Raw genomic sequence first — 18,331 nt, 5'->3', positions numbered from 1 at the left:
GGTTATTCAGATAAATAAATCATTGAAAATAATGGTTTACTTATATGTACGCTTAAGTTAAAGTTTTTTTAAAAGCTTCCTCTGTAAACTACATGATTGGTTTTACGTTTAGGAGCAGGCATAAACAGCTGAGTGGAATCATTAACTCAAAAACATGCTTTGTTTCCCTTGCTTACTCCCAAATTGACGAACCTTACTAAAAAAACAGTGTTATGTTATTTCATGAGATTTATTTATCAAACTTAAAAAACAATCGTTATGGAATTTTTATTTATTGCTTGAGATTTAGTTCCTGATTTACAAATAAAACGTCTTTTTTATTTAATTTAAAATCAAAATCGAATTAACGATAGTTGCTGTCAGATTTAGGTGTGTAATAATCATCACTTCGAAAGTGTTTGAAATATTAAAATAAAATAAAAATAACCCTGCAATTTACTGTCTCAAACGAGTTTGATTTTCAAGTCAAAAATAAACAGTTTTTAAGTAATTGTTTTTTTCACAGATATTTTTAACATATTTTAATTTTAAAACCTCTGACAAACTCTTAGCTTTAATTTAGTTTTTTAATTTATTGTTTATTAAGTGCTCCAGAATTTTTTTTTTCGTAAAATACATTACAAATATTTTCATGAACTCTCCTTGAAAAATAAAGTATCGCACACACCTCACAGCGAAAACACTGAAGCTAAGCGAAAGTCTTTTGATGTCGTAAATAGGGCGTTTCCACAAGAATTCTAAAGCAATAATCGTTCCACCGAAAGAGGGATTCTCTCGTAAGACAGAAACGTATTGTGGCAAGAGCAAACGAGATAACGGTCGAGATGTTGTCCATACACGTCGTTTTGTTCTTGATGCGTTTCCAAACAAACAAACAAACAAACTTCTTCGTTTCCTTCCAGGAATAAATTTGTTTACGCCCTAGTAACCTTTGTCTTTCAACATTTTTTTTCCATCTCTAATACTGTGCGGTGAAAATTTCGCAAGAAGGAAAAATTTTTCCTTTAAAAGATAAAAGTATTAGTTCCATCTGCGATGCATAACTGCCGAGAGCTGTTATCTGAAACGGCGCCACCCTGATTCACAAACGCTTGCAATCTTGATGTGACGCTTTGGAATCAACAACGGGATTAACGCCCCGGTGTGATTTTGAAGCAACACCTTCAAGTGCCGGGTTGATATTTGTTGTTTTTTTGAACTTTGGTCGCGCCGCCCACAATATCGGGGCTGTATAAATAGACCCGAGTTTCTTACTTTACAGTCAGAACTAGAACAAGGAGCATTAGACCAAGATACTTACTTTAACGCTTCATAATGCAAGGTGAGTGACACGGATCCTCAAACGAACGACGGAACAAACCGAGAGAAAAGTGGGGTAAAGTTCTGGAAGTACACATTTTTTTAATTTTTATCGTAATCACTGAGTCAAGCTGATACGGTTTTATATTTTAATAAATTTCTTTGTAAAAAAATAAGTTTTGATTTTTATCGTTTAAAAATTTATATGGGTTATATATATATAAAATCGTCTATAAATAAATCCATTTAATCAATTATGGCATACATCACATTTAATGCACCAAAACAAGACACCGTGTTAGCGGGGCTACTAAACATAGATTATTTTGTCAGCAGTGGCCAAATATAATAGAATGATTGCGTGGCTTTTATACTGACAAAGCTTAAAATTTAAAATTTTCTTTTCGACACTGTTAGATTATTACAATATTAAAAAGTTAAAACTTCAATATTCGACTCCCAAATTACGTATGCATTTAATTGGCGTATGATTTTCATCATATCATCGGAAACATTAAGAATATTAAAATAAACTAAAGACTAGATCGATTATGGGATAATTATCCAAAACGTGTTTGAAGTTAAGTCCGAAAACATTAACCGATATTGAATGAATAGGTATATTTTGTCCCTACAGGAGGGGAAAAAAAATTCAACGGTCAATTTGCGGAAAGGGAATATATTTAATATGTAATAATTAGAGACCGGAAAAAATTCAAGGGTTCAATGACCTCTAGGATAGACTCCAATATCCTCTACACACTCGGGCATATGCCAACTGTTCATTGGCTGCTGACTTGTGAGTCGTCCCGACTGGGTGGCCCTGTTGATTCGAAACTTAAATGAGTGAGGGTCTCTAATTGGCCCTCAGTCCTCCAGATTAACAGTGGACCAACGGCAGAAGCAGCACTAAGGTATATAATTATTTGAAATTTAGCAATAACACGAAAAATGAACCCGCGAATTTTTCAGGTGTCTATTAATAATACGAAAAATCGCAGAGAGAGAGAAAGAGAGAGAGAGAGAGAGAGTCACTTTGATTTTTATTTTAAAGGTCTGTATTTTTGGTGGAATGAACAATTGCTCGTCCTGCCGTCTCTGTGGGTCGCTCGACGCGGAGATACAGAGCACAGACTTCGTTCGTACGTTGACGGCCCGGCCATAACGAAAGCACGCGCGGGAAAAACAAAAATTGTAAAAAAAAATAAAAGTAATTATCGACAACCGAAAATATCACCACAGATTCCTTGTTAAGTTCCGCGTAGAGAGGAATTTTTTTTTGTACAGTTGCGTCGGCCTGAAGCCTCGCGATCGACGACACACGTCGGAAATTCCAGTCACGTGGAGTCGTGCTCGGAGCCGCGAGAAGTTATTGCCTTGCGCCGAGCTCACGCGAGCAGGGGAAAAGCGACTAATTGTTTCGTCAACCATAAATTTGCTGGCGAGTTCCTGCCAAGTTCATCCATATTTAAAAAAAATAAAAATAAAAAATTATATGTGCTCGTGGCACGGAGTTGGAAAAATCGTCAGCGTACGTCATGCTGTAACTTAGTTGAAGTCCCTGTATTTTTTTTTTTTTTTACGCCGCCATCGCCGTATTGTCCCACCGAAAACAAGGTGGAAAGAATTCTTGACAACGTCTTGTGGTGGTTAGTAGGTACGAATTAGAATCTTAGTCGTTTACCATAGTTAAATGCAGCCATTCAAAGCTATTTTTTTTTACCATGTAAAACGCAACTTCAGCCAATGTGTTAGTCGTCCAACCAACATGTCGCAGGCCATGAGCTGAAATAAAGGTCTTCAACCGGTAACCATGTAACCATGCAGACGTGGCCACCCCGCGGTTAGTTACCGGCGAAACTTCACTCTTCAATAATACGCTTGAACTGTAACAATAACATTCAATAACTCAGTTGAAGGATAAAACTAAAAAATTGGTTGTCTGTAAAGTCGGTTTACGGACGATAGTTTAACGTGACAACGTCATAACAAAACATTGATGAAATGATTTCATACTTATATGAATAAAATTGAATCATTTTTATTGAATTATCACTATTTTGTATGGATACAAAGAAGGAGTGAAATTAAATCTACAATTTAATTGCTAAATTTACTTTTATTTGCACTCATTAATTCAAATATGTTTATTACTCTAACGAAAAGATTATTTTAACTATAACTTTTATACATGTTTGCTATTTAACTTCTTCCAATCTGTGTTATTCTGTTAAGGATGGGACGATGATAGGAAAAGTAGGAAACGAATGGGAGTGTTTCAAGTTTAGTGTGCCTCGAAAAAGTCAAATCGATGGTTGTTCCAATCGAGTGGAAGAGATATAGATGCGGCGAAGCGTACAATGAGCGTAACGGGACAAAGCGTAACGGGACAATGAGCATAACGGGACAATGAGCATAACGGGACAATGAGCGTAACCTGACAATGGGCATAACGGGACAATGGGCATAACGGGACAATGAGCATAACGGGACAATGGGCATAACGGGACAATGAGCATAACGGGACAATGAGCACAACGGGAAAATGAGCGTAACTGGACAATGAGTCATCCTTTTTCGTGCGTGCAGCCGGCGTTCATCGATTTATTAGACGTCACGTCAAAAAAATTAAGTACCTAAAACATACTTAATTCGATCATGTATGAAATGTGCAGCTGGGAGACGGGAGTCGGCCTGAGTGTTTCCAGCAAGCTGTATCCTCGAGGAGCAGAGGTTAGCAGCACGAGTGTGTCGCGGAGTGTCAGTAGCGTAACGAAAAATGAAGCACTGTATCGTCGCGAGCCCCTTTACCACATGCAGCACCTAACTCCTCCATCGAGCACCCCACTCCCCCATAAAGAACCTCACTCCACCATCGAGCATCCTACTCCACCATCGAGCACCCCACTGCACCATTTGGCACCTCACTACACCATCGAGCACCCCACTCCACCATAGAGCACCTCGATCCACCATCGAGCATGCCACTTCACCATAGAGCACCTCGCTCTACCTCAGAGTATCCCACTACACCACAGAGAACCCTAATTCACCATAGAGCACCCCATTCCACCATAGAGCACCTCACTCTATCATCGAGCACCACACTTCAGCATAGAGTACCCCATTACTGAGCGTTGAATTTTGCGTTAAGTTCTAATGGGTCATCGCCTCGATTTACCCTACCGGCTGTGAAGAAGTTACATTTCAATAAATGTTTCGAAAATGTTTTTATTATTTCAGGGTTGGTAACTATGAAAATATGTAAAAATAAACAAATATTTTCAGTTTAGGCAAATATAGTCGTTTGTAATGCAGAAAGTTTAATCAGTTACGAATTTCTGCTTTACCTTACATATAAAGCTGGGTGCACTGTTATTTTGTTTAACTACACCACATTTTACTTAAAAATCGTGTCATGCTAAATAGTCAGCATGGATTAAAAGTAATTATTTATTTCTTTGTACTTAGTTACTGTTTGTTATTGAGTAGTTTCTATGCACGTGATGCTCTATGGTTTTGCTTGCGTCATTAGTTTTTTTTTTTTTTTTCATGAAGGCTGTATTGTTGTATGTCCGCATGTTGAAATTACGTCAAATCTACGGTTTTAATTTTTTTTTGTGTATACGTTGTGCTTGTGCTTAGGAGTGTGTCGAGACTTCTCTACTAGGGTCAAAACAATATGTTAAGATGTATTTTCGAACCGCTATGTTGCTGAAAAAAGCCTAAATATAATTATAAAACAAACGAATAAATTAATTAAAAAAAACTGTTGAAATATTCCAGTCGCGCGAAGTGATAAATGCTTGTTTAGAAATTGAGGAGCTGAACATTTTAAGTAAATATCATTATTCAGCTGAAACACTACGATGCTAACTTTATATTTCAATAAATTTGAATTAATTAAAACATAATTATATTTAAATATTTTCCGGTCGCGCGCAGTATGTTCGAAAAGAAAAAACGGGAAATTGGTAAAAAAAAAAGTTTGTTTGCAAGTTTTAATTTTTGTTCTAACGTAACAGATGGTGAAACAACTTACGAAAAATGTTAAATTTCCTACAATGTATATAAGACATGACCAGAGAATAGAAAAGCTTCTTTTTTTTTTTTTTTTTTTTGCTACGTCTTTTGTTTTTGTATGAAGGAAATTTTTTTCCGCGCCGTGTTTGTTCTGGAAAAGGGAAATGTCTGTTCTGGTCTGTACGCCGCGTGCTCTATGTCTCCACGCGCCGCACGCTCTATGCTCGCAGGCAACAGCGCGCGACTGGCGGCACTGGTGCTGCTGGCACTGGGCCCGGGCTGCCTGGCGGGCAGGATCCTGTGCCTGGGCAAGTCGTCCTGGAACTCGACTGAGCTGCTGCCGCACCCGGGCTCGTGCGCCCTGTACCTGGTGTGCGACCACGGAGCGCCCGTCGTGGCCAAGTGCCCTCAGGGGCTGCACTTCAACCGCGACCTGCAGGTGTGCGACTGGCCGCGAGCCGCCGGCTGCATCGAGGCCATGAGGCTCCAGCACGCGGCCGAACAATCCGAAGAGAATTCCGAACAAGAAGAAGAACACGAGCAGAAGCCGGAAGAACACGAGCAGAAGCCAGAAGAACCCGAGCAAAAGCCGGAAGAACACGAGCAGAAGCCGGAAGAACCCGAGCAAAAGCCGGAAGAACACGAGCAGAAGCCGGAAGAACCCGAGCAGAAACCTGAAGAACCTGAAGAACCTGAAGAACAGACGCAAGGAACGGATCAACAGCCCCAGCAGGAGCAGACGACGCCGGAGCAAGCCGCCACCATCACGGGCAACCCGTAGTTTACCCGCAGGTTTTAAAAAATTCTCTTTCTCGACACTGGAATGCCGTTCATTTAGTCGAGAGAGAGAGAGCTTTTTTTCCACCCAGCTAGGAATCATCGATTGGCAAATTTTGTGGAACCTACGCACGTTAAAAAAAAAGTGTTTTTATATTAAAATAAGATTTGTATAAATAAGCATTTTATAAATAAAACAAATATCTTTGATAAAAAAAATAAGAGTATGAATCATTTTCCAGATCCACGTTTTCTCTGCGAACAAGTTAACTTTTTTATACTCATACTATTGTAAAACCTGTTAGGTGAACTTTTCTCACAGGTCACATAGGTTATAGATTTTTTTAAAAATGTTGTGTGATATTAATACTGCTATTGCTGTGTGAATTTTTCTCTTGCGAGTACCGCAGTTTTCATGCGTAACGCAGGAACGTAGTGATGTTAATAATCTTCTGTTCAGACCAGTGGCGTTGTGTGTATAATCCACAACAATTTGGGTGCAGTTTGATTTTTCAAAATAATTATACTTTTTGATGTATATGATGCGTTTCCTAGTACTCTTCATTTCAAAACAGGTCATCAGCACAAACTAATCCTAGTTTTAATATGAAAATCTGAAAGTCTGTGACTTTGGATGTTTGTTAATTGATCACGTCTTTTCATCTAAACTGATTTCGATAAAATTTAGAACACGAGGGTGATAAGTAGTATGCTTATGGTTTTCTTAAAAAAATTTTTTTCTCAAACAAGCTAAGTTAAATATTAACTACTGAATTTGAATAATAAACACACAAAAACTAAAAGTCAACACAATTGTTTTTATTAACTAATTAATTAAAGGGATGATATAAGTTAAGTATGGTTTGACAATAAAAAACTTATTTGTAAAGCTATTGGGCATGGTTATTACATACACGAAAAATAACCAGCACCGTTTTACCATTTCCCTAACTTCCACTTCTGAGGCGTGTAAATGAGGTAGGTTTGGTTTTTGAAGTTATTTGATTTCATCGGCCCTATAAAAGTGGAAAGTAGGAAAATAGAAAACAAATCCCATGCTTTGACAGTGACATCACGTGTCGTTTTTTTTTTAAATATAATTTTAAGATTCTTTATTTTTTCTACTGTACTGCGAGTATTCGTTATTTTCACAAAGATATAGATAAATATGGAGCTGAGTGCCTCAGAACACTTTGCGACGAAATGAAATTCGAACCACACCTAGTACATAATAAAATCGTGAAGGTAAATTGGTTTGTGTTTGGAATACAGAATGCGAATTACATTGACCTCTGCCGACAACGACATGGGTACCAACTATTTTCTTTTGTACCATCTGCACAAATAATACACCACACGTATTAATGAATCTAATCAATGTATGCATCCAATGATTAAATAATTTACATTTTGAAGATGAATGCGACAGCAAGTTTATAATATTTCAGTATTTTTATAACTACAGAGGAGGGAAGCTTTTCCATAAAAGCAAGAGTTTTTAATCCTTTCTTTTCCTATACTGGTTAGGACCCTATTGTTAATTAAGATACATGTTGCTCGTTTACCTTTAAAGATTATTGTATACGTTGGCTGCCTGTTTTCGTTATTTTGTTATTCAGGACAAACCCAGATTTTAACTGTTTTACTTACTAGTACGTGATACAGCACATTAACACATATTAAACAACCCACACTTAGATATTTATTTGTAGTAGTTACTTTGAATGTTGAATACAACACCCATAAACTATCACAGAAATCATCACACATAACTGCTTCTATAAAAATTAAACACAGCATTTGCAAAATTCCGTGTTTAATAGTGACCGGAGCCAAGTCGTAGTAATGACATTTTGTGAAGTTTATTGGTACTTTTTGAAGCATGTTTACAAATTCCTCTCCAGAGTAACCTTTTATCCTTTAACCCGTCAGCTATTTTAATATCAAACTAGCGTTTTAAGTTCGGTAGTCAGAACTGCAACAAGTTTTGTTCCGGGGACGGAACTTAATCCGTCTTCCTGCAACGCTCGCAGGTATTAGGCAGGGCGTTAGTGAATCGTCGTTAATAAACTACAGCCTAATTCCCCGCTAACGTCTCAAGTTCCTGCGGAGTTGACAAGAAGTATCGAGAACACCTACCGAGTGCATGTTTCATTAATTAAAGGCGGGATACACGGTGCCCGGGCGGGCGGAAGACAAACATTGATTGGTTTGAAAACTAGACGAGTTGGAGAGACAACCCCCCTCCCACCCCTTATGGAATTTCACGTCGCCAGGATTTTAGGAGCGCACACTGTTGAGGTGAAGTAAGATTTTCGCGCACAGATTTACTTGAGAGGGTTGTTTAGTAATTTATATATATTTTTTGGCATTTAAAATTTACATTTTTACCGGTGATTTAAGTTTAGTCAGATACATCACTTGAGTTGATCGTTTATGGTTTCATCTAGGGATGGGCCAATCAAATCCTCAAACCCTCAAATACAATCAAATCCTGAGTATTCGAAGGACTCGATGTTCGAGGAAAGAGATTCGAAGAAATATATGAGAGAAAATACTGATGTATACTTGGTCCATTTTGTCTTCATACCTATCCTGTAAACATTCTCCAATATATTTTACTTTTAACATGTAATTATTTAAATAAAATTACAATATGTAATGATTCTTGAAACATAGTTTTTGAAACAACCATTTAAGGGGGTGCGGAAGACTACCATACTGTAAGACTACCATAATGGCTGTATTCCGCCTGGCCTCTTCGAAAAAGGCGGAAAACTGCCATAATTTCAAAGGACGAGACGGAATTCTGCCATACTTTCTTATACACTCCATGGAAAGAGTACAGCGGCATTTCTCTCGAAGTAGTATATAGAATACTCGGTAGATATCGCTGTCAACCCTCTAGCTGTTTCTCAAGTTAACTTTAAAGCTTACAGATAGTGCTTCTGACGGTGATAGTTGCAATAACAAATCATTTCCAGATCGCGGAGGAGAAGAAATGTATGTTGCCAAAAATATATTATATGGAGCAACACGGTATTATTATTTCGACGATTTAAAAAAATACATATGGTAGTTTTCCATTATGGTACTTTTCCTCCTGTTTTGACGAAGGCGACGGAAAAGTACCATAATGGAAGACTGCCATATCAAAAATGGACGAAGGGGAATTCTGCCGAATTTCTTATACATTCTACGGAATGAGGAAAACGGCCTTACTCATAAAAACTACCTTCATAGAATTTACATTTTTGGACACTGGAACAATTTAAGTAATTGTAGATCATTTTAATGAGTGCAAATCCAACGCAAATATTCAAGGGTTTTCTTACGCCATGTTTTCATTATTAGGGTGATAGAACACAAAAATCTCAGATATTAAGGTTTTTAATGACCAAATGAAATTAAAGTCTACAAAATGTATTTTTAAGATGCTGAAATTCGAGAGAAATGTTATTGTGTAGTGTAGTTTGTTGGCATTGGTCAAGCAGCACAGGCGCTCTTGGGGAGACATAGGCTCGTACATCGAAACTTGGTGGGCTTTTGCAGTCTTTCAAAAAAAATCTCTGCTAAAATTTAAGTATTTTTTATATTACGAAATAAAAATATTACCATGCGTAGCATATTATTCTGCTTCTTTAAAACTGTTAGACCAAATCTAAATTCGATTTTTTGTGTCTTACAACACTTACTTATAAACAAAACATGACACATACATTAAATAATAGGTGCCATATAAGCACATAGTGTAATACCAAAATCACATTAACACAAGACATACAATGAAACACATCAATAACTTTACGACAAAACACGAAACAACACAACAAACAGATAGATAGTAACTTTGGTTTTCACAAAAATCTTAAACAGAAACTAATATGGTGTTTACAAAATAAATACCCTATGTAGATTATAAAAGTTTTAAATAACTTTTTGCTTAAGTTTTTTACTAATGAATATTTCTATATTATTCAAAAGGAGTTATAATTTTTTACAAATTTTATAGTTGCTAATGGTTTTAAAAGTGTCACTAATGATATAATTGCAAGTTGAAATTCTTTATCCAAACCGAGATATTATGTCTGAAGCATCAAATATGATAATAAAACGTACATAATAAAATACAAAGTACAAAATAAAATGTGAACGTCTAGTAAACAGAAAATGCAAATTAAATTTATATAGGAATGTTGAATATTTAAAAGGAATTTAAAAGCCTGCAATTTTAAAATATTAATTTAAGAATTTTATTCCTGCATACTTTCAATTAATTTACAATCAAAATTAGTAATTTAATTCCAAAACACGACACAATATTCTAATTTATTGCTAATCAAGTTGAAGAACAAAGTATTGAATCAGGTTTTGATGCAGAGAAAGTTATAAATTTAATAAGACCTAAGATCTTCAAGTACATGTTGGTAAAAAATAAAAATTTGGCATCCAATATAACTGGAAGGTTTTAAAAGTGGACACCACGTTTAATGTCATTTCTTACTATGTGATAATTATAATCAATTGCATTATTTTTTTTACTTAATGTTATACAATAAATGCTATTGTAATTCAGACGATTGTTAACTTGAAAACCAGATCTGGACAGCTTTAATATCTTGCTGAATAGTTTCACAACTATATTTACATTTTTTTTTCATCAGCATCTTTTCTTGATCAAGTCTGATTACAGTTGGTATATCATTTATTAAATATTAAAGAATAGTTGAGATAAACTACTACTTTTCGGAACACCTAATACCATGAAATTGCATTTGCAAATTTGACTGCAAAGCGTCTATTTGTAAGATATTTAAAACAAATATATACCACGCATTGCTTTACGAGGCCTGAAATTGATAATTTATTAATAATAAAATTGGGTTGGAAAAATCAGAGGCTTTGCTCATGTTGAAATAAATATAATATTTTATTTATATCTGGATGTTATACTGGCGCGCGCGCGCACACACACACACACACACACACACACACACACACACACACACACATATACTGTGTGTGTTAAAGACGATCTTTCTGATAGAAAACTACGTGGTTTTTCAGAAATAATTTTTTTAGGAATAAAATTCATATGCGTATAAATATTTTTTTTTTCGTCAAAAAACTACATTACAAAAGTATTGGTCAATAGTTTGTGACTAAAATTTAACTTTCAATAATACTTCAAGAAAACATATACCTATATATGGTTGAACACACAACATCGGTATACAACAACTCACTGACTGATACACACGTAATTCAAATATTTTATGTACAAAAGTAATTTTTTTTAAAATGTTGTAAATGTTTGTTTGAGACTTATTTATAACATGTTGGAATGATAATGCTGCAGTTACTAATAACTAAAACACTACAAAACTAAATTTTTTTTTTTTTGCAAAACTCCGTTCCCCCGGAGAAACCCCCGGATTGGCCACCGCATGGGGAGCCCAAGAAAAGAAACGGGCTCCCCATTTGGAAGCCACCTGGAAGGTTTTTTTCTGTTCCACCCACCGTTTCTTTGGTAGCCTGACTTGTTACAAGGGATTGTATTCCAACCAGAGAAAATGCCACCATTTTATCTGGGCAATCCGCCTTGGAGGAGCCGGGGCGCGAACCCGGGTCCTACAAGTCACAAGGCAGGCGCTCTACCCCAGAACCAGAGTGGTAGAGCGACGATCGGCAATCTTCTTAACACTGACATGATGTTATTCCACTAGTATACTGTAGTTTCGTTTGTCAATAACACGTGCAGTACGTGTAGTTACGTCTAACCTCGGTAACGAACAAATTTGTGTGTTCTTATTTTGTTCGTTCAGCATGAACTATGTAATTTCATAACAGTGAAATATAATTTGTATAAATAGTCTGACCATTTCTTAGTTACTTCCTGCAAACAAACTAACAATCCCGCTGTTCAATAATTATATAGAAATATAGACTAGTAAAAACATATGTAAGAGCTTGCACTGACGATGGTAAAGTTATTTTGAAATAAATGTTATATATTAAAAGAGTGTGTTTAGTTAATATATGCGTGTGCTTACAAGCATGAAATTATTGTATAACCATTTTATTTATTTGGTTTTAAAGCCACAGAAAAGTTAACTTTTTTATAATACTTTTGGCTTTCTTTTTTTTTTACCGTGCTTAACATGCACAGCTAATCCCTGGAAAGTTATTGCGACGTTTCGGGAGAGAGATATATACTTTCTTAAGGCACAAACAGACTGGTTTCTCATGACATACAATTTAATGAGTAATACTGTATGTCCGAAACTACATTTTGAATTAATTTACCTATTATTTAAAATGTTGTTTGTCGGTTGAAATTTTATTCAATGAACTACACTGTTTTTGAAATTCACTTAGATAATGAATTTCTTCAAACAGATTTGTATTTTGTTTTGTTATATATATATATATATATATATATATATATATATATATATATATATATATATATTTGTTTTCACTTCTATTATCAAGGCACAGGTATAAGTGCAGAGAAAGCTTACTCAAAAGAGGAAAAAAGGATTTGTGTTGGGGGGAGGGGGGATTTGTGTAGACAAAAAAAAAATTATTAAAAAAATTACAATGACAGGAGTTTCAAAATCACTTAAGGGATCGTCAAACAGCCTAAAAATGTATTTTAAGCATTATCTTTGTAAAAGAGTTTCCGGAGGAGTGACTGGCTTCTGTACCTACTCCCCTTCCACAAATACTGTCTACACCCATGGTAAATGTGTAAACAAAATCACATGTAGTTATATGCGCTACTACACGATATACTCAAAATACGTGAATAAAAATTTTCGTGACTGTAATTTTGGTTATTATACTTATAATATTAGATGTCAATAATTTTTCAACACATGTGATGATAGCCTACATGGAGTACTATAGTCTGAAACTATGTATTTGTAATTTTATGAAATAATCGTACACTCACGCCTGTAGCATGAGGCATCACTACAAGGCAAGCTGAAGATGAGAAAAGATACATTATCGACGTTTATGGACCAAGTCGTAAGACACTAGATTAGTATCCCAGAGAACACTGGTTCAAATCCCAGCTGGCCATTGTCATATCGTTTTGACGTGAAGCGTTTGAAAGGGGGGGGAGGGGCGCGCCTTTGCTGGTTAGCTGACCATTGTCACGCGTGGGTGGCGTAGAAGTGAAACCTTTCCTCCCTTAGATTACAGATTACACACTACAAATGTATTTTTTTTTATAAATGGAACAGGTCTATTCATGTAAACTTACGGATGTTTGTAAATTTGTACATTTACGTGAAAAAAATAACTTTTATCACTACAAGATAGATAGTGTTCGCAGAAACACTGGGTTCGGATTCTTACACGGGCTTTTTTTTTTTTGTTGCCTTGTGTTGTAACAGTACCTCAAATGGTTAAAGTTACTTGTAAACCGTTCCCTGAAAATCTTTCCAGTATAAACTACGGATGTTAATAAGCAAAATGAAACAAAATGGAATAAATTGTTTAATCTTCGATTATCTTTCCGATGTTTCAAAAAAATAAAATTTATGCTTGAATGAAACATAAATTAAAATATAAAATTATGCGCAGATTTTCGTCAGAAATACTCAGTTTTATATAGAAAAATGTAATTGATATATGAAAAAATAACCATAACCATCTGTTGTAAAAGAGTTAAAATATTTCTTGGCAACTGGCTTTCAAAGGAGTCTTTGTAAAAGTATATGTATTTTTTTTTTCAGTGTACGAGACTTTTAAAGACCATGCCATAATGTATATGGACACTGTTATCACAGTTTTAATCATTACCAAAAATTAAATTTTAGCAAACGCAAATGACATGACGGAGAAAAATTTTCGTAGGCCAGTCCACTGAATTAAATGCTATTTTTGAAAAAAGCCAAATTGTGAAAATTACGCGATAGAAAATTTTTATGACCTAATTAAATGTAAATAAACCAAAACTTTAGTTTCCTATCCCTATCTGAAGAATTTCTCAGCATAAATCTCTGAACTTACCTTTACCTTTTTATGCCCGGGAAATACGTTCTTTCCTGTTAAGTTACCGAAGGTGCTTTTTTTTTCTCCCCCCTCCATCTTTATTCAACGTCAAGAGTGATTCATAAACGACGTATCTTATCAAGGTTAGGGCACACGCCATTACCGGAATTCAATCCAGCGAAGACCACGTAGATCAACTTCTGATGTAACATTAGCGTGACGGTCTTCGGCTTGGGAGTCGTTCCCCCCCCCCCCAAACTTCCCCCACTTCCATCCCGCCTCCCCGAGCACTCTGAAAAGAGAGGCCTTTTAGAGGCGAACCACATTTCGAGCGAGTAAAATAGTTGTGGGTAGGGTAGGGTAGCCTCCCGTCAGCGATTTCGCGGGTCGCGTAGAGTCAAGGCGGCAAGGCGAAAACTGTTACCAAAGCCACCTTCCCCCCTCTCCAACCTTATCCCCTCCCAACTCCGACACCTCACACCCCTGTGATGGCTTTTATCGCGGCTCCGAAACGAGCGTTTCGCACTTCCCACGTCGCGCGGAACCCGAGGGCGTATAAACACACAGCGGCGTCGGAACTGGGCCCCATTCACGTAGCCAGTCCCTCCGATAGAAACTGATCTCCATTCCACATCCCTTCCCGTCCGACTTCATTCTCGCTTCGCGGAGAAGCAAAAAAAAAAAAAAAAAAAAGATATTTGGGTGAATTAGATGGGCTTTTCGTCTCTTAGGCAACGAGGTCGAATGACCTACCGCCTGACCCCAGCACACCTTGCAGAGCTTCAGAAAAAAAAATAATTGGTGGTTTGTAAAGTTGGGTTACGGACGATAGTTTAACGTGACAACGTCATAACAAAACATTGATGAAATGATTGCATACTTTTATGAATAAAATTGAATCATTTTTATTGATTATCACTATTTTGTATGGATACAAAGAAGGAGTGAAATGAAATCTACAATTTAATTGATAATTTTACTTTTATTTGCACTCACATTAATTCAAATATGTTTATTACTTTAACGAAGAGAATATTTTAACTATAACTTTTATACATGTTTGCTATTTAACTTCTTCCAATCTGTTTTATTCTGATAAGGATAGGACGATGATAGGAAAAGTAGGAAACGAATGGGAGTGTTTCAAGTTTAATGTGCCACGAAAAAGTCAAATCGATGGTTGTTCCAATCGAGTGGAAGAGATATAGATGCGGCGCAAGCGTACAATAAGCGTAACGGGACACAGCGTAACGGGACAATGTGCGTAACAGGAAACTTTTTCGTGTGTGTAGCCGGCGTTCATCGATTTATTAGACGTTGTCACGTTAAAAAAAGATGTTAAGCCCAGATTAAAAGCCTTCGAGGTCCCCTTTTTTTAAGGCCTGTGTGGCCGTGATTGCTAAGGAATGACACCTATGCGGCAAGGGTCCTGGATTCTATCCCGACACATGAGCGATACTCAAATACCGAGTGTTTCCGAATTATGGGACGTAAGATATGTGGGTAGCAGGGAATGCCAAATATGTCCGGAATCGAAACCCTGTAAAGTAACATCAGTCACCAGCTCCGTTCATTCCAATTCGTCACGAATCACCTGTAGGATATTTCAGCTCAAGCTAGAAGATAATCACAGTATTTTCGCCGGAAACAAAAAAACCGTGGAGTTATTTTTTTTTTTGGGTATAGTCACGTGAAACGACCCAAGATACGCGAGACACTCACGCCGTTCGTCAATGAGATCGGTTTTGACAGCGATGCGACCGAAATAAAACGTTTCTCCGATGACGGTTGGGCCGAGAGACAGAGATAACGCTACGAATCTGGCCAAGTGAAATGAATTATATATACATATATAGGCTTTATATATGTATCACTAAATAGCCAGGAGACCTAAAACGTTCCAGTCCCGTAATACACTTAAATATCATTTTTGATATTGCACAAACACTTCAAAAATGTAAATTTGACAGCTAATCACGTAAAAACTTAGCCTACGCGCTTCGTGCAAGTAAAGCCACTCAAAAAAGTCTAGAAATGTATCAGTTATTAAGTTAAATGTAAAATAACGACCGAAAAACCTGATAATTCAATTCAATAGGTTTTTATTGTGACATTTTGAACACTTTAGAGTTTTTGGTATTGCAACACGGCACTCCAGCACTCGGTGCTCTTTTATCTAATTTATTTTAATATATATTTACATATATGATAATTTTACTGTAAAAAAATGATTTGTTATTAAAAGAAAATTAAAAAAAAATCTTTAGCAATGTATTTTGGAGCCTCTTTTGGCTCATTGTCTTGCACACCCTTAATTTCCCACGCCGCAGGAGGAAAAGCCCCCTTCGACAAACAACCTGCGTGCCCCTGACACCATTCGCGCTCGCGAACGAGTAATTCCTGTGAGGCTTGTGGTTGTTTGCTTGCCCCGACCTCGTGCAGTCGTACTGTGCCTCCGTGTTTGCCGGCAAACAACGCGCAGAGATTTAGTGCTTCTGGTGGCACACATTCCGGTGATCTTCGCCTCAGGGTCCCACAGGGAGTGTTCCCAAACACAAAAACACAAAGTACAAGACGATACGTGGCGAAATGTAACCAAAAAAAGAAGCCAATGACTACGTTCAGAAGAGAAGAAATAATCATCGTGAGCGTATGGACTCGATCACCTAGGATCGAATTGCAAAAAAAAAAAAAAAAAAAAAAAAAAAAGAAGCTGCATATGTGGAACAGATTATAACTGATGTTCGACGAAAAGAGAACTATCAACTTCGAAGGGCTATTCGACCCAGCGACGACTTCAAGAAAATCGTCGCTTTTGGCCCCGGAACCATTTTTTTCCAGCGTTCGGCGCGCAAACATACTGTAAAAAAAAAAAATATTATATCCTCTCGAAAATGACATCTTACCGCAACTTCCTCCAAACCGGACGCAGGAAATGGAAGGATGAGTAGTGGCAAAGAGGGGGTGGGGAATGAAGGGGTCTGAAGAGAGAAGCGCGGGCTTTTTGAACGCGGACGCAAGCTTATTAACATTAACGAGGAAACTTTTCCATCCGGTAATTTGGCTGCCAGAGAAGAGGAAAAAAAAAAAAAATACGGAGGGAGAGCGCGCAGAAAATGGATTTCGACGGAGAATACTTCGGAATCATTTCACATTTTCCTCTCGTCTTCTTTTCGCTCTTCTGTGCACTGAAATGCCATTCACATCCGTTATTAACTACGTATTTTAGTTACTACGTCGTAATGAAGTTGTTCTCGGCAAACACATCTATGATAGTTTTGGGCGTTACATTCCTCATTTCCAACTAATTGACGTCCTGAAAAGCTATTCTTTACTTGAATGAAGCGCATTTAAGAGAGAGTTTTTTTAGAGTTAATGTCCAAGGAGATTTGAGCGTGAACCGCACAATATAATGTATCCGCTGGTTGGATTCTCGCTAAAAAGTTATCACTTTTGTTTATTACTTAAACTGATCAAACGTAATGTCGTCACCATTCCCGTTCTTGACATGGTATTGTTTGGAAAATTGTGTCCTTATTTATTGTGGTTTTATTTTCAAGTAATTACAGTACAATTAACTGAAAATAGTTCCCCAATTTAGGTGTTTTATTAATTAAAAATATTTAAATTCACTGCATTAAAAATTAATAGTTCAATGAAAACAGATTTTTCCTGTGCGAAAAAATAAAATTCGTCACCATACATACAACATTATTCAAATTATTGTTTCAAAAACAGAGTCGTGATTTTCTTACTTGATATGGGATTGCGGAACTCTCTTAAAACTCGTTCACACACGCCATGACGATATTTTATTTTTTTTTAATCATTACTTTTATTTAAGCGTAATTCTTAAACTTTAAACTCTTTAACTCCCCTGTTCTTCTGACTCAATTTTTTTCATCATTTATTCAATTAGTGTAATTATAATGAGTGTAACATGTCTCGCAAGTGATAATTACGAAGACTTACACGACCTTTTACGTTTTTTATAGAGTGAATATCTGTTTAAAAGCATGGAAAATAATTTTCAAAACAGCCCTTAATTAAAAGTAATGACAAACTGAAAAAAATCAACATTTGAACATTTGAACGAATAAAATACTTTCAGGAGCATGCAGTTGGTGTTTGAATAGGAAAATATTTCCCCTCCCCCTAAAATTCTTAAACTAGAAATTAAACTCACAGTTTCGGTTTGAATTTTTTTATGAATCAAAATTTTTAG

The 18,331-nt window shown here is 36.4% G+C and overlaps 1 protein-coding gene across 1 annotated transcript; it reads left to right on the top strand.

Moving 5' to 3' along the window:
- The first annotated feature begins 1,084 nt into the window (after positions 1-1,084).
- LOC134540148 (uncharacterized) lies at positions 1,085-6,321 on the top strand. The gene is made up of 2 exons (XM_063382684.1): positions 1,085-1,321; positions 5,553-6,321. The coding sequence occupies exons 1-2, from the start codon at positions 1,315-1,317 to the stop codon at positions 6,101-6,103; spliced, it is 558 nt and encodes a 185-aa protein (XP_063238754.1). The 5' UTR covers positions 1,085-1,314; the 3' UTR covers positions 6,104-6,321.
- Positions 6,322-18,331: the final 12,010 nt, after the last annotated feature.

The sequence above is a fragment of the Bacillus rossius genome, chromosome 16 (assembly GCF_032445375.1).
Source record: "Bacillus rossius redtenbacheri isolate Brsri chromosome 16, Brsri_v3, whole genome shotgun sequence".
NCBI classification, from domain to species: Eukaryota; Metazoa; Arthropoda; class Insecta; order Phasmatodea; family Bacillidae; genus Bacillus; species Bacillus rossius.
Note: the sequence above shows the minus strand (reverse complement) of the source record. Positions and strands in the feature narration are given on the sequence as shown.